At 38.3% G+C, this 21,687-nt stretch overlaps 1 protein-coding gene across 1 annotated transcript in view; it reads left to right on the forward strand.

The window, feature by feature from the left end:
- The window catches only part of htr2aa (5-hydroxytryptamine (serotonin) receptor 2A, genome duplicate a), a 102,970-nt gene that overhangs the window by 73,411 nt on the left and 7,872 nt on the right, over positions 1-21,687 (forward strand). The window contains exon 2 of the mRNA XM_042002552.1: positions 4,846-5,046. Coding sequence (XP_041858486.1) covers positions 4,846-5,046 — 201 coding nt within the window. The remainder of the gene's footprint in view (positions 1-4,845; positions 5,047-21,687) is intronic.

Genomic DNA, 21,687 nt, shown 5'->3' on the forward strand with positions numbered 1-21,687 from the left:
GAGATTGAAAAGAGGAAAATATAAAGCAGAAGCAATGATGGTGAGGAGGCAAAAGCAGGGAGTCTGGCGGTGACCATGACGACCTTGAGAAACATGGGTGAGTCATCTCTTCCCAAATAATGAAAGCCTGGTTCAGGTCGTGCCTCACGTGTTACAGTGAGGGAACGGCAGAGAATCAGGCAAGAGAAGGAAGATGCGCGATACTCCATCATGACCCAGAACACTCGTGATGGTGTGACTCTAATCCCCTCAACCACGAGTCTATTTTTATCAACACTGAAGATGGATCCTGGGGAAATGGTGATACCTCATCCATGAATGAATATCTTAAATGGAGACAGAAATTTTCTGTAATGTTGCCCTTCCTCGAGCGATTTTAAATCCATATGAATATGAGCTAATTCACTCAAAATTGAGACCTCAATATCATGAGTTCATATAAGCTCGGTGAAACTGATCTCATGTATGAACAACTCTGGTTGTTTATAAGGACTGGTGATAAAATCCAGACTGATTGCTCGGTTTAGAAGAGGCAGTAATAATTTTAGCTGGACACTGAGCCTCAATACGTGGCTTTAAGCAATTTTAATCAACCATTTTAATCTTTTTTGAAACCATCCATCACTCCTTAGGATGGACGGCCTTCAGCCAAACAGGCTGGGTAGACATGTTCTAAAAGACAATATATTCTTTTTTACCCACAGTTTTCAGTCCAGTTGACTAAATCCTGCCACATCCTCACAATCACGATCACAACTTCCCTGCCTGATGGCCGGGCCTTTTCCTCTCATCTGTCCACCTCAAACTCTCACGTACCTCTAGTCTCCACCAGCCCCCTTGTGGTCAATCTTTACTAACACCGATTGTGTCCCAGGTCCAAATCACAAAACAGACAGACAGAATTTTTTCCAGATAATGGAATAATTTAGTTGTGATCTTAAGATAATGACATTGAAAATAAATAACTGCAAAATCCTCCTACAGCCTAATTTGGCTGCTGGGATGTCTTGTACATTTTTAAAGTGGTTGCAATTACTTTTTAAAGGAAAATAATTGTTTATTTTTAATTCCCTCGCAGAGTTATTCTACTATCTGGTCGTCATTATCTCATTGCAATCTGCTTTTGTCTGCATTCAGTGGGCGTGTCAGGCAATTTGAGCCAGACTTGGCTTCTGAAAATGTCACCACTTTGATGGATAGAGTATGAAAAGTGGTCTCCATTCACACTAATATTCAGTATATTGTATTATAGCTCCCTAAGCACCTGAGTGGTTTCCAGACAAATTTACATGACTTCATTCAGAGACAGCCACCTCAGAGGCAGCTTGACAGCCATGAGGGAAACATGCTGTGTGTGTGTGTGTGCGTGTGTGTGTGTGTGTGTGTGTGTAATGTGAAGATATAAGCATGTGTAGCTCAAGCCCATGCAATTGCAGCTCACACAGCGGTGTCTGTATCTGGAACATGATCGCAGATTGAGGTGGGTTTGACAGCCTTTGGCTATGCTCCATTTGTATGACTCATTCCATTTATCGCTGTGTGGTCGCAGTGCAATTAGCTTTATGGAAGCCACCAATGTGCAACAAGTCTATGAAAATCGTTGATATATCCCTGCTAATGATTTGTTATTACAGGCTGCATTGACGTTAGGAAGGAATACAGCCGCAGTCAGGCACAAAACAAATCCTTTCCCAGCATGTCATCACTTTAAGTTCATAACTGAGAGATCACCTGTAGAATCACAGAAAATTAGTGGCTGGTTATGATATGATAAAAAAAAAAAGTCTAAAGCTTTTTGTTGAAATTCATGTTTTAATCTGTAATTAATGGTGACTTTTTAAATCATATCTGTATTTACAGGATCTTGTGAATCTGGTAAAAATACTACTATTGACCTGGTAAAGGGGTAATGCACCCTAAAATGTGTTTTTTGAGCTGTAAACAACATAGTATTACTTAATTGTGAAGAAAACCACATATATTGTTGATAACATTAGTAGTTTTTTAATTTCCTTAAAAGTTAAAATTTTGTGGGTCAAAAATGGCTCAAAACGCCTCCTACAGGGTAAAACCAGGTTCTTTTTTTCGTGATGTAGAGCTGAGCTGTACTGGTTACGAGAAAATTTTAAAAACGTCACAACCCCTCCCTCCAGATGCAAATAGTCCTCACCTTGCAGGCATGGACAACCACGCCCACCAACGCATATGAAGGGATGTGAACTTATATGGTGTAAATTTGCTAGTTTCAGACTTCTTTTCTTTCACAGAGTTTCTGATTAAATGTTCCTGCAGTGGGACAGATTCGTGTTTTTGAGGGGTGTAAAAGTAAAACCTGGCTTTATTCTTTACCTGCTGATCCTCATTTGACGACAGACAGCAACTCAAATCGTAGCAGTGGCAACTCACAGCAGCACTTCCTGCAGCTGCCACAACCTGCTGCGAGTCGCCACAGCTTTCCAGAGCCTGACGGAGCTGTTGACAGGTCAGCATAACAGCGCTAACAGCTCAGACTGATACAGTTCGGGACCACCTTGTTCATGTGTAGCTGAGAAGATTCAGGAGACGGAAAGTCTTCCATCTCGAAGATGCTCTGTGGCGTAGGTGATTTGTGAATCTCGCTTTCAATCTTGTTAGTGGCTGCTGAGCTGTCATTTCTGCCTGTGTATTCCCGAGTCCAACTTGCCCACTCTCCATTTCCTGATCTCTAATGCCACCAGTTCTCACACCCCAAGCCAAAATTTGGCAGTGGGTGGAGTTACTTAAAAAGTAGTGGGTGTAGTTACACTTTAAATGCGATAATCATGTTGCTATTTACTGTTAAACTACATTATAAACTATTTTAAGTTTTTACTTTGTTGGTTATTTTATTACATTACTAGGGGTGAACCGATAACAGTATTGGTTATTGGACCGATACCATGTATTCGGTTTTCATAAAAGTATTCCAATACTACAAAACCAATACCAATGTGAAAAAACTTAACATGCTAATGTAAAGAAATTCATCTGTGTAATTGACTCACATTTTTTAAAGATGCATTAACACATTAAACCACTAAAAACCACAAAACCAGGTGAAAAGTCCAAGGCTGGTGCTCATGGTATCAAACGCGACATTTTAGCACTTTTAGCTAACCACAGATCAGTCGTGTTCTCTGAGCTTAAGACATACTTCCAAAAACTTAACAACAAATTGGACGGAGTCCAAACAATCACTAGCCACGACAACAGACTGTCGTCATGAGTAGAAAATGCTGACACTGTTTACCAGCAGCTGGAGGAGATAGAAACTTTATGCACTCAGCTTTAAACTGATAACAGGAAGCTAAAGGCTAAGCTAACTGACCTGGGGGGGAGAAGCAGGCGCTGCAACTTTCGGCTGATTGGGCTCCCCGAGGGAATTGAAGGTCTGCCACCTAAACAGTTCTTTTGTAAACTTCTGCATAATGCCGTGGGGAAATCTTCTCTTCCACACCAGAACTGAACCGGGCTCACTGCAGCGACCCTCAAAACAAAAACCACGAGTTGTTATCCTCTTGCTTCCACCACTTCCAGAGAAGGGACCGACTAGTCCAGGAGGCTCTGGGTAGAGGTACGCCTCTTAACCAGGTTTATTTATTCAGAGTTTATGAACACTGCTCCTTGGAGGTACTTGACCAGAGGAAAGAATATAAGAAAGTGAGTTTTTTTAATTCTATTTCACAGTCAAGTTATTAATCGTGCCATATTAAAAATCTGAATTTGGCATTATCTCAACAAAAGAACCTTATTTTGGGCATGGCTTTGTCACAGCGGTGAACAGAATCCAACAAAAACCATTATTTATGAAGATTGTGACAGTTTTCCAGCCTTACATAAAGAGGATGCTGCAGGATGACTCATATGATATACAATAACACATAATTAACCACTCAGTTGTGGCATCTGGTTCACACTCCTTACCAGTCGACTGTAATGGGATTTATTAATACTCGTATCAGCAAATATTCAAATGTAATGTAAGTAATTGTACTACTCGGTGTGTAAAAATGTGATATTGGTGCATTCCTATTTGTTACCCCTGGCTCCAGGAAAATGGGGAGTACCCCTAAAGAAAATCTTTCTCATGGTTTCAAACATGGAATTATAAAATGAAATATGAAACCCTTTAATCATTTGTGCTTAGTCGTAAGATTTCTTGGAATGTGTGCACTCTGTAAATCAATTCTCTGTATTTCTCTCAATATGTATTAAATGTGCTGTACAAATAAAGTCTGATAGATTAATATTTTATGACACAAATTCATCTCCATTTAATAATGCTCCATTTTATTTATTTTTTAAGTATACTATTATTATTCTTAAATAAGAGTTGGCTCTATGAAAGACTAAACTTTTTGACCAAATTTGAGCTTCCATTGAGGTTTTACAGCCTTTTGAGAAACTCACATAAACAATTTTGAGACTGCAAATTTCACACAAAAGTGTCAAATTAATTTGTTATTAATGGTGTGAATTGAAATATTGATTGACTGGAAACAATCCCAGTAGAAGGTTGATAAGCAGCTGTACACAAATACCCTTGATCAGTTATTGTAAATAGTGTTCTAAGGCATGATGGGGATTGGTGGTCCAGATTCAAAACCTTCCGCCACATCAGTGGATTGGTGTTTGATTTTTACCTGCTTCTGCTGCCTGTCGTTTCAGAGTGACTGTTGCATTTGTTTCCAGTCACAGTTTGATTAGGTTTTGCGGTTTTGTTCACATCAGTTATTTGGAAAACATTTTTTATCTCACTCAACACACAAACATCAGCTTAGACTCATGGTCCCTATTGTCCACCCATCTTCCCCCCACCCTCTGCAGATTACCGGTGGCCCTTGCCCTCTGACCTTTGCCCCATCTGGATATACCTGGATGTCCTGTTCTCCACAGCATCCATCATGCACCTCTGTGCCATCTCTCTGGATCGATACATCGCAATACGAAACCCGATCCACCACAGTCGCTTCAATTCCCACACAAAAGCACGTGTTAAGATCATGGCAGTGTGGACGATCTCAGTGGGTGAGTACGCACGCAGAGAAATATCAAAACTGATTGAATGCTGTGTTTTTAAATGTGTTCATCTAAAAAGGGAATGAAGTTTGTTATTGACTTGAGGTACCTCTAGGGGTTTATCTTTTCCTCCACAAGAGTGCAAGCTGGTGTGGATTACTTGTTTTTGTTTGTTCCTACAATGGCTGCATAGTCCCCAAATATAAAGAATACAACATACAGACTGGTGAAGAAGTAAGTTTTTTATGACTTTATTGTCTTAGTTAACCAAAGAAAGATTTTTTTTCCACATCTAAAGGGTTTTGAAGTCAGCAGCTCTGCAAACGAACACATGCCTGAGGCTGCTGATGAGTTTCGAGTGGACGAGAGGCAGGGTACACCTAGGACAGCTCACCCACTCACACCTACTGTCAATTAAGAGTGAAACGCTCATCAACTGGAAATAACCTTTGACTTGCCTCATCCTGTGTGAAATGGTGCCACTTTGAACAATATACAGGCTGCAGGGACCACGAGCATGCAGCTGGGTGTACATGCTTCCTGTTGCTCCTTACTAACACATTCAGGTTTGATAGATGTATCTCTAAAAAGTCACAGCAATGTTTTGATAGCTATGGATTGTAGAAGTAATGAAGGAATAAAAGAGAGAAATCTTTAGAGAAAATGGTGAATAATGTGAACCGGCTGTGTACATGTTAGATACAACTGGAAAGTTAAGACTCTTGTAATTCATTAATACAAAGCATTTTATAATACTGTGACTGCAGACGCCAGTAACGGCAAGAACAAAGTAAAAACTGCAAAAATGGAGATAAATCACCTAGAAATTCTTCCTGGTAATTCACAGATCAATATTTGTCTTTTCAACAAGGATCCCACAATCCAGTGGCTCTGATACCGTCATGTTCCATCATGCATAATCTTTAATTTGTTTTCTGTTATATGTCCATCATGCTTATCAACATTCTTGATGGACTGATTTAAGAGAAAGCTTGTGGTTAACACTTCACTCAAACCTGTAGGAGCTCTACTTGAGCTGTGGTTATATAGCGCCCATTAAAGTCTCAGAGCACTTTTACAGACACAGTGTTCAAAACAATTTCTTGAAGTCTAATAATAATCAAATTAAAATAAATCAGTTACATGGTCCACTGTATTCAAATAATAAGCAAGAATTTTTGAGAGCATTTGTACATACTTTAAGGATTTTTTGTTGTTGTTGTTGTTGTTATAGTTTAGTTTTTTTGGGTTTTTTTTTTTACAATACTTTTTGCAGATTTGGATTAAACCTTGTTATATAATCAGTCATTAGTCTGATTAAGTAATAATTATTAATATCATTTAAATGGTGACAAATCTATAACTCACGTATAATGAAAACGATAATGATTCTGACATATTAGGATATTTTGCTTTTAAATTAAACGTAAATTAGATATTTTCTCCATGTAATGCTATATGTTGAGCTTCTCTAAATGTATACTATGAATGGTGAGTCATGATGCTGAGTCATAATGCCTCAGTTGTTTTTGCAATCTTCCTGTTAACTCCTATAATTGTCCAAACTGTGATCATTTATTTTGAGGTTTAATCATGTATGGAAGTTGCATGTGTGTGAGAATTCATAACAACATAATACCTACTATTAAATGTTGAAGAGTATACATTATTTTAAATATTTGAAACAGCCTTATGTATCATTGTGTCCATGCGAGCTGCATATTTAGGTTAAGAATCTGAGATTATACCCTTGTAATGTTGTGTTAATTAGTTTTATTTGTATTAGTCTTAATTACAAACTTGGCGGACATCTGCGCTTTTGATTCTAGTTGTCTTTTGTATATTCAGTTTAATTTTTTTTTTACAGAAATCTTTCACACAAATGGGTTTCTTTGAAAATATAAATATCATTTCTTTGGTTCAGAGAGGAACTTGTTAGAGCAAGTAGGGTCTCGAAAAAAGTGTGTGTGTGTGTGAAGTGTGTGTGAATAAAAAGAAGAACAATAAAGAAAGATTTAAGTATATATCCCCTTTGCTTTTTCCATGTCAATTTATAAACACCTGCATGCTGATACAAATATGTGTGTGTAGAAAGTTTTGTCTTTGAAAAAATCTCAATGCCCCTTTTGTTTTATGAGTCCTTGTTCTGAGGAAAAAACAATGTTCAGCTGGAGTTTGTATGAGGCTGAATCAGTGTAGTATGGAGTTTTTAAAAGTATTTGGTGGTCAAAGAAGAATCTTTCTTTGTTGTGTGTCCTTGTTGAATTTAAGCTCTGTAGAGTACTTCAGTTACAATTCAGTTACAACTGGAAAAGTTGTGTTTCTTAGAGATAATGGCGATAAACTGAGTTTACTTGAGAGCAGCCTCTGTTGTCCAGACTTTACTTCTTAGGATGTAAAGACAGCAAACTCACTAGTCATCCAAGAAAGAGGGCAGTTAGCTCTACATGAGATGCGATTTCCACAAGACACAAGACGTTTCTGGCTCGGTAGGATTTTTATGGAAGACAAGGAACAATCAGGTTCTGATGATTAGCTTCTGCCTGCTACACTGGTCTTCTAGTTGTTCATGTCAATGCACCTAGATGAGCAGGAAATGTAATGACGGGGCACTAGTCAAAGGCCTGCAGCCACACGGTGATGAAGGTGGTGCAGATTAGTTCTGCACCGTCATTATTTACACTCACTGGGAGAAAATAAGAAGGAAAATTAAGAACAGCATAAAGATTTCTGTTGACAATCGGCATGAACACCTGGTATTGTTTAAAGTGTAATCTTTCAAAAACCATTCCACTTTCCTGCGATAACTGAAAAGTTTTCTCTCTGTTTGCTGACATGTTTTCCCAATTATATAATTAAGATGAAAAAAATAGAGTTGATTTTCCTTCAGATCAACGTGTTTTAAGCCATATGACTTCAAATTAAGCAATGGCAGAAACATTTAAGCTAGAGGACTGAGTGGAATTAAATGACAACAAACCTGCAAAATAACTTTACAAAAGGCAAAAAAAAACATATTTAGACAAAAGGATGCGTTGCAGAGTTCAAATCTAAATGGACAGAAATGTGTCTTTGTTTAACGACCACCAGAACACCAATAAGAAGGAGGGGCTCTAAATAAAGGTACAGTGTGTAAAAATTATTATTTTTTGTTTGTTTGTTTGTTTTTTGCATCAGCATATTTTAGTCTAAATATACACAAAAGAAAATGCATGAAAATAAGACAAGGAAAGCAACATTCTTCCTCCCCAAAATAACCTCCTTGGGGGTGTCAGAGACCATGATCACCGGTGGTTCTGTTCAGTGTTCGGTCCTCGGGGACCACTGCCCTGCATGTTTTAGAGGTGTCCATCTTTAACACACCTGACTCAAATGAATGGCTCGTTAGCAGGCTTGCAAAGAACTTGACAAGCAGTTCACTTAATCTGAATCCAGTGTGTTGAAGTTGGAAAGAACTAAAACAAGCAGGGCAGTGGTCCCTGAGGATCAGGATTGAGAAACACAGATTTAGAGAAATGCTGATAAAAATCAGTCCAAAATCATTCTGAAACTTTTATTTTTCAAAACAATAAACTTTATGATGAAACCAGCTCTCATGAGCACAGTGCACCAAGTACAATGATTTCGCAATAACAGGCGAGGAGGTAGGTGTGTGAAGATAAACAAGAAAGCATAGCAAATAAAGGATAAACACTAAAATCAAAACCACAAAGAAATAAAACTTAAAGAGTAACCACGACTGACACAGGAGGGACAAAGATGAAGCTGAAGGCAACAAACAATGATCTGGCAAAAAACAAGAAAACAAAAGTACAGTTGAGAAAGAAGGCTTACATATGTCAACCAGTAAATAAGAACCTGGTTTGACAGAGCAGCAAGAAGTAAGATGAATAAAACAGGAAGTAAAAAAGCATAAACTAAACCAAAATATGACATTTACAAAGCTAAGACCATCATATCTGATATATCTGGTATATCTTTAAAGCAACACTACACATGTTTTGGAGCATAAAACTTTATGATTCTCTCTTGTTTTGATGGCACCGGTATTTATTGTGAACATTCCCGGAGTGGTTGTAGCCCTGCAATGTCCCAAGGCTGAGAAGTCAAACTTTACAACTTTTTTGTTCCAGGAGGCCCTCAGGTGACCCGGGCTCAGTATATTTTGGTCTTTGCTGTCACACTATAGCAACTGAATATCAACACAATGGGCATTTTGAATGTACAGCGTCGCTGATTCAGTAAAGAAATGCGGGAAGACTGAAGGAAACAAGGAAAAGGCTGGCTGGGAAGAGCCGGATTAACCTTCATTAGGGGGTGCCACAGTGGGAAAAGCTGCTGAAATTCAGTTCTGTTGCTTTAAATTGATGTCGATTGACTTTTTCTTTTTTTATTGGCAGACATTTTATTGACTTTCCTGAAGATATGTAAATACTAAAGAAATCAATCAGATTGATTGTCCATGAGCGGTCCTGTTTAACAATCAATGTAAAATATTAAAGTTATACGGTAAAGAAACCTCATTAAACTTTCTGCACTGTTCTTTGATTTTTTTTAGATAGAAATTAGACATTATGAGTCAACCACTGCTGCTCAGAACCTCACACACATCCTTTCTTTAGCATTTTCTGTATAAATCAAGCCTTCAAGTTTTACGCTGCCAAAATGTACAAATTATTTTAGCTGAGAAAGTATTCAGAGCAGATTTGTGCAACATGTTGAACTGCACTATGTTTGGGAAAATATGTTTTTGCTTTTGCTCTGGATGAATATTTGAAAATATGTTGATTAGTGGTGAGAATGTCGCTCTGGTAAATTTACATGGAAGTTATTGTAGTTGGCTTAAAAACGTAATCTTTTGAGTTTATCTCTGTTTTTTCATGTTTTTAATTCCAGCAGGTTTAGCAGTGTCACAGTTGCAAATAAATATAGCAAATAAATGTGAAAGAAATAAATCCTCATGGAGAAGTTTGTTTTTCAGCTGAAGGAAAATGACATGCACACAATGCCCCACCTAGAACTAAACCAGTCAGTTTTCTCTGCTGATTCTTTCTAAACACTGGTACTAAATATCCAAATATAGCATGGGTGAATTAAGTGAACGTCTGGCAGAAAGTTTTCACCTAAATGCTAAATAGTCTGAGGTTACCTTTACCTAAACAGTCTGTTATATCTCTCTTCCATGCATGTCTGTTTGTTCTGGTTAGTGCAAACCAGTATAGACAATGTGGAAATAAAACTAAGTGATCCAACACAGGATGTAAGATCAAATTTAGTTTTATGGTTGCATTAGATTCTCAAGTTATTTATCTGCACTGCTTCCTCATTTCAAGCCATATATATAAAATAGGCGAAAGCAAAGCTTAAAATAGCAAAACGCATCTAAAACAGAAACTGGATCTTTGAGAAATGACTTTTTTCTACAATAATGTATTAGGAAGATTCTATAAATTGTGAGTAAGTAGCAGAAATCATGCTTTGGATCTGAGTTTGGAAGGCAGCTCTAAATAAGCCCTCAGCACCAGAATGAGTCAGACGTTAGCAACCTCAGCAGAACAGAACGACAGAACTAATGAAGTGGAGGCAACAGGAAGCAAACACAGACTTCAGAGCCGCCGGGGAGATAGGAGGAATTAGGTGAGACTGAAAACTCACTAAAAAAATTAATTAGGGCTTTTGTTTGTGTTCAATATAGTTTAGGTAAAACACACTGAGTGGACATGGTGTTGTTTGGTTTAATGAAAAAAATTAGCTGGAAGGAAGCTGCCCCCACCCCCGTAATCACATACACACACATGCACACAAACATCCTCCGTTCAACTCACCTCCCCCTTTGACGGTGGAAAATGATAGAAACTTTTAAAATTATTCATACACAGTCGGGACTTGTAATGGACCTGTCATATCAACATAAACGTAAAGGACTATATTGGCTGGGTTTGCATTAACTGTCATGATATTGATCAGGTATCTGCTTTTCTCCCCTCACAGCTCTTACTCTCCTCCTTTGTACTTCTGATGGGGAGGGATCTCTCTTTTACATCAATGTCAAGTTTTTCCAATAAGAACCTTTTCTACTGAAGGTTCCATGAGACCATTAACATTTGGGCAACAAAAGTAAAAACATTCAGTTTTTAAACTTGAATAATTGTGTGTTTTCATTAGATTTCAATTTACCAGTCACAATTAGGGCTTGAAATGAAACTTCATATGTTAGACTTGGCATGTGTTTTTGACCAGATTCATTCATTTGGAACTGTGGCTGCACGTGCAAAGGCGGTTTTTCATGCTGGATGTTGAAATATCCATCCATCCATCAAAAAAAGAAGCACATGTTGTACTCCCTAAAACATACAACAAAAAAAGAAATTGGTTTTTAATCATATAACAATATTTTACAGGTTAAAAAAAAGTAAAAACATCAACATTGAGAGGTGGCTTCTCCAAAGATCTGACGATGTTTGAACTACAGCATCCATATGCTGACCTTTGTCTTTGTGGCATAAGGCCTGTCAGTCAGTCAAAGGCTTCTTCACCCCCCTCTCGTAAATAAACTTAGTCCTGCCTGAAGCTATAGCCTGCACATTAACTCTCTAAAATGACTAATTAATTTATAATCACTGTTTGTTCATGTTATTGTTTTTTTTTTTTTAATCATCACTGTTTTGCTGCAAATATATGATGTGAACTGTGATGCTGCAGGATGAGGATCACTGTTGATTGGAATTGCACATAAATCTGCAGTTTAAGGTGCAGCGTGTAATAAAAACAAAAGGTCAATGACAGAACATTTTAAAATATCATTAAAAACTCTGTTTCTATTGCTATCTAATCCCTGTATTAAAATAAATAGTTTCTATCCTCTTAGAATGAGCAATTCACATCAACTTCACATGGGTCCACAAACATGGCAGCTGCCATTTTCTGCCACCATTTTTACTACGTGTCTGTAAGTGGACGAACAACACTGTGTGTGAAGTGAGAACCCTCTGAGCTTTAAAACTGCAGAACCGTGTTTTTAAATAGCATCCAGACACTGTTCGGAATAAGTAACACCTTAAAAAGTCCATAGAAAAAGACAGCAAACGTATACAATTTCTGAAGTGGTTACCTGTAGTTTAGTCATTGCTGAACCTAAAGCCACAAGATCGACACGAAGATGAAAACATGTTTGTCTGGAAGAATTTTGGGCACTGACAGCCACTGTCCATTCTCAACTTGGGATTTGAAGTCATTGCAATGCCGATCTTTACCACTAGATGTCAGTAATTCTTACACACTCTACCTTTAATTGTAATTAAAAATGTAAAAGTGGAATAGCATTTTCCATGTTTAGCTTCTTTCATTTTGTTTACATAGATCTAACACTTACCACATATGTTACCTTAAGAATAATAAAAGTGCAGGAAAACATTCAAAAGTCTAATACCAATCATCACAGGACAAGCTGGGAATGAAGACAGAATCTCCTACAACTGAATGAACTCTGAAAGTCTTCTTTTTGATTAAGCTGAACCCATGGCATACTTGGTTGTTTGTGTTGTTTGTCTCAGTGATAGGATGGTTATCTGTCCAGTGTGTACCCTATCTCTTGTTCAGTGGCAGCAACTCTGCAAACCTGAAAAGGATGTAGCATGTTTGGTAAATGGTTGGATGGATAGGTGAACCCTTCTTATAGTTGTGTATTCCTTGAAAAAGGCAACACAGAAACGAAGGATGAGAAAGGCAGACATCCAGCAGTTTGTGCTCTTTAGTCTTGGCATTCTAGTCCAAGTGGTCAACAGTAGGTGACATTTTTACCAGGTAACTCTTGCCTCTCAGTGCAGTGGCACCCTCCTCTCCTTCCCTCTCCTGTTGCTTGTTGTCTGAGAATAAATAACAACAACAGGTGAGTGCGGGGAATGAAATGCAACAAAATCCCAATGTAAACATGTTTGAGGCTGAAATAGAGCAAAATCCTGGACGATTTTGAAATTCTGACCAGTGGCGCTTTATACCTCTCAAAAAGAGGACATGTCCAGGTAAAAGGGGACGTTTAGTCACCCTGCTATAAACAATAAAAAAAAAATCCACGGTACATTTAAACATGGTGCTGTTCCCGCATTGCTCTTACTGGCCAGTTGTAGGGGAAGTGACAATTATTCCAACCAATTAATGGATTGTAAGATGTCAAGCTCCGTCCTTTTAGGGTCAGATTGTTAAGATTGGGACCCCAATGGAAGGATCCAAAAAATTAGGACAGCTTGGATTTGCTGGCATCCTTCCCAGTTTTTGTCATTGGAAGCACAAAGAAATTTATACTGTCCTGTCTACTACTGAGCTGGACCTCTTGATAGAAACAGGGCTAAAATAACCTATTGTGGTACTCAATGAATATATTGAATCTACCCTCGAGTGGTCATGAGAGCAACTGCATATAGAATGTAAACATGAAAGCAAGTCCCCAGCTAAGATTACCATGTCTGTCTTTTCCTCAGACCCTTATATAAGACTCATAATTTACATCTATAAAGTATCTTCCCTTCAAGCAGCATGAAGTCAACGTGTCTCACATAAGCATGACGATGCCACTGTTTTGTGTAGAATCATAGAAGAAGCCACAAAATCCTCTTGAAGAGGATGGTTGGGTGAGCAGCTACTGTGAGTCCCCATATGGTTTGGTCCACTTTCCATTTTCTAGCAGGCGGGGCAACTGGCAGCTCCGTATCTTAGCACTCCGACGATCTCCTATCAGGAAGGAACCCATGTCTTACTCTGCTGTGACGAAACTGAGCTGAAGCTGCACAGGGTCCGCAGGAGAACAAGCTGAATAATGTGATGTCAGTATGGCAGGCAGCTGGTCAAACCCTCAGGCTGTGCTGAAGCACACTGAACATGCCTCAGTGCTACACTGCCTCCAACAAGCCTAATAAGATCATTTCAGGGTTTACTTAGCTGAGTTCCTGTTTCATCCTTATTCCTTGGTTTTCTCCTCGGTTTTGTCAGGAGGAGAAAGAGGTCCTCGTGGGAGTGTTATGGTTGGTATTAAGTCATGCCTGCTAATGTGCCTGCAGGGAGTTGTAGTTACACTCTGATCTAATTGGACTGAATATAAGGTACATATTGTTGTACAGAGGAGGAGAGTGGGTGTTCATGAATGCATGAATGTATGCATGTTGATAATGATGAGGATGTGTGTAAATCTTTAAAATTACATAATCCAAACCAAATTTTTGCATATCTTGACATGTGTTGCTCACAGCATATATTAAGCCTTTCACTGCACTTCTTTAATGTACGTTAACTATCACACATTTAAAAAATAAACTTTAGAATTATTTTTAATGAAGTATACAAATTATATGTTTTTGATTGGAATTGTTGTGTTATATTTACTTAAATGTGGTAAATGTCACTGATGAATTAATTTGATTATGCTAATGTTATATAGAAAAATGTGTACATTAAGTGCTGTTTAGGTTGTGTGATGGGTAATGTGTATTATAAAGCAGTGTTTCTCAGTTTCCCAGTGGAAGAGAATAGTTGCTGCTTTGCATATTGATCTCATGCTGGTAATATTTTATAGATGTTAGATAGTTATAATCCTTTCCACGAAACCAATGTATACATTTTAAACCATCAGAGTATTACAGGGATAGATCAAAAACAAGAAGGGGGTAAAAACTTAAAATGTCATTATTATTAAGTATAGAAAAAACAAAACAGGAGATGGAAAACAGACAAAAAAGGGAAAAGTATAATATAAAAAACATTTTTATTTTCTAATTAATTCATTTATATAGGCAAGGCAAATTTATTTGTATACCACATTTCATGTTCAAGACAATTCAAAGTGCTTCACGTAAAACATTAAAAGCATTACAGCAGGGTGCATATAAATATCCAAAATATATAAAAATCCTTTTAAAATTAAAATTGTTTGATTAAAAATGTATAAGCATGCCAATAAGACTCACCGCATCCCTTTGGGATGTGGTGGAACAGGAGATTCTCGTCATGGATGCAGCCAACAAATCTGCAGCAGCTGTGTGATGCTGTCATGTGAATATGGAGCAAAACCTCTGAGGAAGGTTTCCAACATCTTGTTGTCTATGACACCAAGAATTAAGGCAGTTCTGAAGGTAAAAGAAAGTCTAACCAGGTACTAGCAAGGTGCATCTAGTAAAGTGTAAGATGCTGCTCTGTGTGTGTGTGTGTATTGTTAAAAGTGCTGGTTGTAGATTGTGAAAGCCACAGGAAGCAAGGGCATGCTGATGATAAAGTCTCAGCAGGTAAAGGTATAAATGCATCACTGACGGTTGTAAACCGTCTCTTATGTTAATCATATCTCTTTAACTTTGACCGTACTGTAGCTGTCATGCACAGGGAACAACAAAAATGCTTTGCAGTGTCACATGATTCTGATATTTATGTCAGTACAAACATTTGTTATCCAGTCGTGCTCACAAGGACGGTGACAAAGCAGAGCCACAGGTCTGCATTAAAATGGATTTTACAGGAAAAATTATGACTCACATGCTGCCAGCTAATTTTGGAAAACAAAAATGTGTCTCTCTATTACCAAAACTGCAGTTGCCAGTTCAATTTGTAACCACTTAAGATCCAAAGTGTCTTTTTTGGTTCTGGGAGCCAATGCAATTTTAATGCTTTAATCCAACCAAAGCTGTTGTGATGTGAACAGACCTCCACATTACTCACTCATCCTGGCACACACAACAAAGAGCTGAAGGTTGGCATTTAGTGAAGAGGAGAAACGCCATTGTGTGTTTTTATATCTGTTGTTTGGGTCTTAAAGAGTTTTTGTGTATATGTAGGTTTTGTGACCCAAAATCTCCTCATCAAATAAGGAAAACAGGCAAAATACTTCAAACTGGGTTAGATGTGGGTAAGGTTTAGAGTTGGTGCCTGGATTTGTCAAAACTAAATACTACGCTGAACAACAAATCATTGAGATGATAGATAATCTGATTGGGATGTTTCACCTTGATTTTTCTTTGCAGCCACATTTCATGCATCAGTGATGATGAAATTATGATGAATTTGGTCATTTTGCTTCCCACAACATCCATAACAGGATTAGAATAAATCCATTTCTTCGTCTCTGCTCTAAAAAACACAGATGTACCTTTTTCTAATCATAAATTCCTGCATTTGATGATGATATTGACAGCAGATAATAATGATTCATGTCTTGAACCAGTAAATTACAGTTAATTTAGGACAGCCAAAATCTGTAAAACACATAATGTGAGGATGAAAAGAAGTGTTTGAAATCGCACTGCAGGGTGAATGTCTTCAACATGCAGCATGTGATTCACTTGACAGTAGGAATGAGTTGTCGCCTCTGTACTGTACTTTCAATTAAAACAGACTTTCAGCACAGGTGTAAATCTCAGAGATGAATCACTCCTGTCACCTTCATCTCTTTGTTACATGTTCCAGCTCTGGATTGTTCTTTGTACTGTAAAATCTAACAAGTTAGCTTTAGTCAAACAGTGTGCAAACCTATCAAAAAAAAAAAAAAAAGGTTTTGAATCTTGAGTAATTAAGCACAATTGACTGGATTTATTTGTGTTTGTAGAATTTAAACTAACTTGACAAATCTGAGCATGTTGTGAGCACACTTTCAACAAACATGTTTTTATTTAAAGTTTACCTTATTTAAAACTAAAACTGTCAACAACAGTAACTCTGAGCACTAGATTTAGACATTAGTTACTTCCCTTTATAAGTATACAGCTAAAATAATATTAATTATAATCAAATAATGTTTACTAAACAAAGTACTGTATATAGCAGCAACTGAAGCCTTGTTTGCCACAGAAACAAACTAAATCTAAACTTCAATTTGTGTAGCTTGAATATTAGTAAAAATAAAACTGAATGGGGTGGATTAGCCTGAAGTGATAGAGAACACACACAGACAACATGACTAAAGTTAGGCTAGATGAATCTACTCTATTTACTATGAAGCTAAAACAGTAAGTCCCAGCCAGCACTGATCACAGTTCGGCTGTGCACCACCTGCTGTGCCGGCTATTTCCCCTCATAAACTCTGCTACACCTTCCTCTGCCAGCTACTGCAGAAACCCCTTTGAGCTGTCTGGGTTTCAGTGCATTGCTTGAAGATGATGTGGACATTTATTCCTAAAAGGTCATATGTTGCAAAGTACAGCATCAATACGTCTCTCCATTTCACCGTTTGAAGAATACCATATGATCCAGAATGTTGGGAAAATAAAAATAGAACAGTGCAAAATCCCATGCGGTCAAGATGACTTATAAATAATGAATTACTGAACCAACCCTCCCAAAAATTTAGTAGTACTAGAGTAATTTTAACTAATACTAAGCTCTCAAAGTAGAAGGGCAAAGTTGCTGACAATGAATTAGCATTTGTTGTTTATAAATAGAAGTGGACAGCAGCATGTACCAACAACGCCCAACAGTCCATGCTCGTAGTTTTCAATAAACCTCTAAAGTTAAGGTTAGAACAAAAGACAGGCCCAGACAAACAAGCACACCAACTAAAACCCGGCTTTCTACCCTCACTGATAAACACAGCATAACGTCTCTTAACCTGTGTTACTGAACAGATGACAATAGACAAGTCTCAGTTTTTTTATAACCTTGACAGCTTTCGACAGCCTCCGTAGTCTTCCTCAGACGGGTCACGTGATGTTGCTGTGACGTGTCTTATCAGCTGTTAAATGTTAAATGTATGTTATCAGCTGGGCTTTTTGTGGCAACCACGCCCCCTGCTGTCTGGCACCCCATGCAGGACCGCACACCAGGAGAGGGATAAGGTGTTAGACCCCTCATCTCTGATGATGGTCCTTGGGACCACCTTCCTGATCTCGATGACTTCCCTGATTCAGCGGTGGTACTTGTTACTTTCTGAGCAGATCACTGCAAAAGGGAAATCTCATCATGAACTGGATAGAATCCAAGGTCATCATGTTGTTAACTGTTTGTTAGTAGTTTGTAAGACATTAAGTTAAGAAAGACACTTTCAATATAGAGAAGTGGCAAAAATTACTTTTTTTCTTTATTCCTTTAGAGATGTTTCCTGGTTTCAGGATATTTAATGTGCAGAAAAATGTGCAAGTCATATAAATATGTTATCATGCTATCTTGCCTGGACTACTGCCCAACACTGTGGTCCAGCACTTCAAAGAAAGACTTGCATGAACTACAGATCATGCAGAACAGGGCTGCACAGTTAGTCCTGCACTGTTCTGGTAGGTCTAGTATGGAATGGATGCAAGGAATGTAGTCTTGGTTGACAGTTATCAGAGACTGGCCTACAGTCTGGTGACATTACTCTTTAATATTTATCATGTTCAAAATCCAAATAAATTGCTGTTACTGATAGAACCTGTTATTGTTAGACATGACTATGCAACAAGACTTGAGTACTCATTTTACTCCACCATTGCCAAGAACTGATGCACTTAAGAGAACTATAATGTAGAGCTGTGACATTTTGGAATATGCTCACACCGCATGTAACCAAGATAGAAAATAAATTGAGATTCAAAAAATAATTATAAAGGCTATTATTTGTCTACAAGTTGGTGTTAGTTGGTAACTTAATTTGGGAACTGAAATATTCTCTAGTAATTTAATTTTTGCAGGATATATGAAGTCATATAGTGCAATTCATATTAGAGATATAGACACATGGTACATTATAGATACATTATTTTATGTATTTAATAGTTTTTTTTCTTCTTTCTGTTATGTTAGTATTGTTGATTTTCTAATGTATTTAACACCATTTGTTTAATCTTTTTTTTTTTTTTTTTTTTTTTTTTTTTGCATGTTATTATTATGCTTTAAAAAGATCTGGACCCCAGGAAGAGTAGCAGGGATCTATAATAAACTAAACTGAACTAATCATGTTGAACAGAATGTGGAGAATTATTAAATTATTAAATATAAGCATATTTAGACAGAAAACAAACTGCCAAATTTCTATAAATATTGTGTTTTAATCATAAAAACAACATTTTGTGGCAGAATAAATGCTTGCTGTGGTTATAAATTTATCCTGTGTATTTCACCTACAGCAGGTACATTTGTAAGACATCACAACTCTTTCCAGATGATTCTAGTGTAACAAGAAAGCACTTAAAGGTGTGGGTCATTTCTGCCTTTATAATGAGGAGGTCATACAAGAGACTTGTCTGAAACACATTTTCAGACTCTTAAACTCTTCTGTTTCTTCATCTTGTCTCACCCCTCCTCCGTCTTCTTTATGTCTCCTCTTTTTTCTACTTGATCTTTTCTTCCACTTCTGTCAAGTTTTCTCAAGGCCATCTTGTGTTTGTTGTTCAAAGATTTTAAAACAAAGGGTTTGCCATGAGGGAGACAGAGAGGAAGAACATGAGCACTAAGGAAACCAACTTTGGATTTCTGCTGCTCTGTTTGATGGATATTTGAGGAGCTTATCTCGGGAATACAGAAAATCCAAGGGATTGTATAAACTATGACTCCTCAACAAATACATTTGATCAGCTGGATGGGGAGCAGACAGTAGTTTAATGATAGTTTGTGTCCCAAAGTATAAATCTTTGTGTTTTTCCTGTTGCTACAACTTTTAGCCTTTGCACTAATTCACAAATCACAGCCTGTATTTACCTGCAGAAAATTCAAGATTCAAGATGTTTATTGTCATTGTGGAAGCATAACAAAATTTTGAGGAGCCTCTCGGCTTAAGCACACATAATAAGAAAATAAAAATAAAGATAGAAAATATGGAAAATATATTCCTGTCTATATTTATAGAAAATGAAAGAATTCCCAGCAGACAGTAATATTTACAGGGTGGATAAAGTGTGTCCTAGTGCAAGGATGGAGGTCTGTGTGTGTGTGTCTGAGAAGGTGTGAGTCTTCATTGTGTGTGTCTGTATTGTGTGTGGCTGAGGAGGGTTGGGTGGTGGGGGTGGTGAAGAAGCTGTCTCTGAATCTTTTTGTGATGGTCTTAGTGTTCCTGTACCATTTTTCTGATGGACACTGCATTGCCCGGGCGGATGGGATCGGCTGCAATGCGTCTGGCCCTCTCCTGGACTTGGGCGCTGTAGATGGAGTCCAGATCTGGTATACGGTGGCCCACAATCCCATGAGCTGTCCTCACAACCCAAGCTAGTTCCTCTTGTCCTGTGCTGTGCAGCTGCCATCCCAGCGTCACACTGAGACACAGGATGCTCAGTGGCGGCTCTGTAAAAGTTCACAAGCAGCTGAGAAGAGAGTCCCGTCTGCTTCAGCTTCCTGAGAAAGAAGAGCTGTTGTTGACCCACTATGGTGGTATCATCCACAAACTTCACAACCCTGTTGGTGGGGTGGATGGCAGAGCAGTCCTGTGTGAGGAGGGTGAAGAAGGCAGGGCTGAGCAAACAATCTAGTGTTGAGGATCAGTGGTGAAGATGTTAACTTCCCTATCCTCACTATCCAGAGGAAGTCACTGGTCCAGGTATACAGAGATGCTGACAGATACAGGTTGTGGAGCTTCGGAGCCAGCACATCTGGGAGACTGAGCTGAAGTCCACAAATGGCATCTTAACAGAGGTGTTGGGATGCTGCAGGTGAGTCAGGGCCATATGAAGGGCTATTTGAGACAGCATCCTCCGTAGAACGGTTCTCCCTGTAGGTGAACTGCAGGCTGTCCAGGGCATAGGCACAATAATGGACTTCAGGCAGACAGAAACCATGGAAAGCTGCAGGAACAGGTTGAAGATGTCCAAAAAAAACTTCTGCCAGTTGGCCTGCACATGATTTTAGTGTCTGACTTGACACCTTATCTGGACCTGCAGCCTTGTTGATGTGGATCCTTCTCAGGGTGGAGGTCACTTGGTGCAGATACAGGGTAAGAGGCTGATGCTGCCTCTGGTTGTGGAGGGTGAACCTTACTTCTGCTGCTTGGAGTGTTGAAGCATGTTCAAGGTGTCAGGCAGAGTGGGGTCGTGGCTGACCTGCTGTCTGTGTGCTTGTTTTAATTCCACGTGGTTAAAGTCCCCAGCCACGATCACGGTGGCTCTGGACTAGCATTCATCTGCCCGGTGATCAGGCCGTACAGCTCCTCCAAGCTAACCTAGCGTTAGCACACTGTGGTTTATGTGCTGCTATGATAACAACCGAGCTGAGTCCTCTAACCAGTTTAAACAGTCTGCACTTCACTGCCAGATATTCTAGGTCAGGGGAGCAGAAGGTTCCAATAACGTTTGTAGCTGTACAATATAAGTATTTTAAAAAGCACCCTAGTAATGCCATGACATTTTACCAGAATATTACAGTTTAAAGGATTCAATTTCAGCTCTGCAGACGTGAAAAAAAAAAATAAAAACAGTACCAGTCTGAGGCTAAAGTTGCAATGACATCTATTGCATTGTTGCAATGATATTTAAAAGTTAACTGTGAAAAAAAAAAAAAAACTATATATATATAGCCTTTTGTTTTTTTGTTTTTTTGGGGATTTTTTTGAGAGGAAGTGTGGATTTCTCTGGCCTCTGAAGCACCTGCGATGGAACATCGTGCAGTCTAAGTGGTTATAATACTGTGGACACACTTCTGGACCAGTCCAAAAGCCAAGCTTTGTGATTGTATGATGTTTCAGGGAATAACACTTCTGTAATCAAATCAAATCAAATC

Source organism: Melanotaenia boesemani, chromosome 12 (genome assembly GCF_017639745.1).
Source record: "Melanotaenia boesemani isolate fMelBoe1 chromosome 12, fMelBoe1.pri, whole genome shotgun sequence".
Taxonomy (NCBI): Eukaryota; Metazoa; Chordata; class Actinopteri; order Atheriniformes; family Melanotaeniidae; genus Melanotaenia; species Melanotaenia boesemani.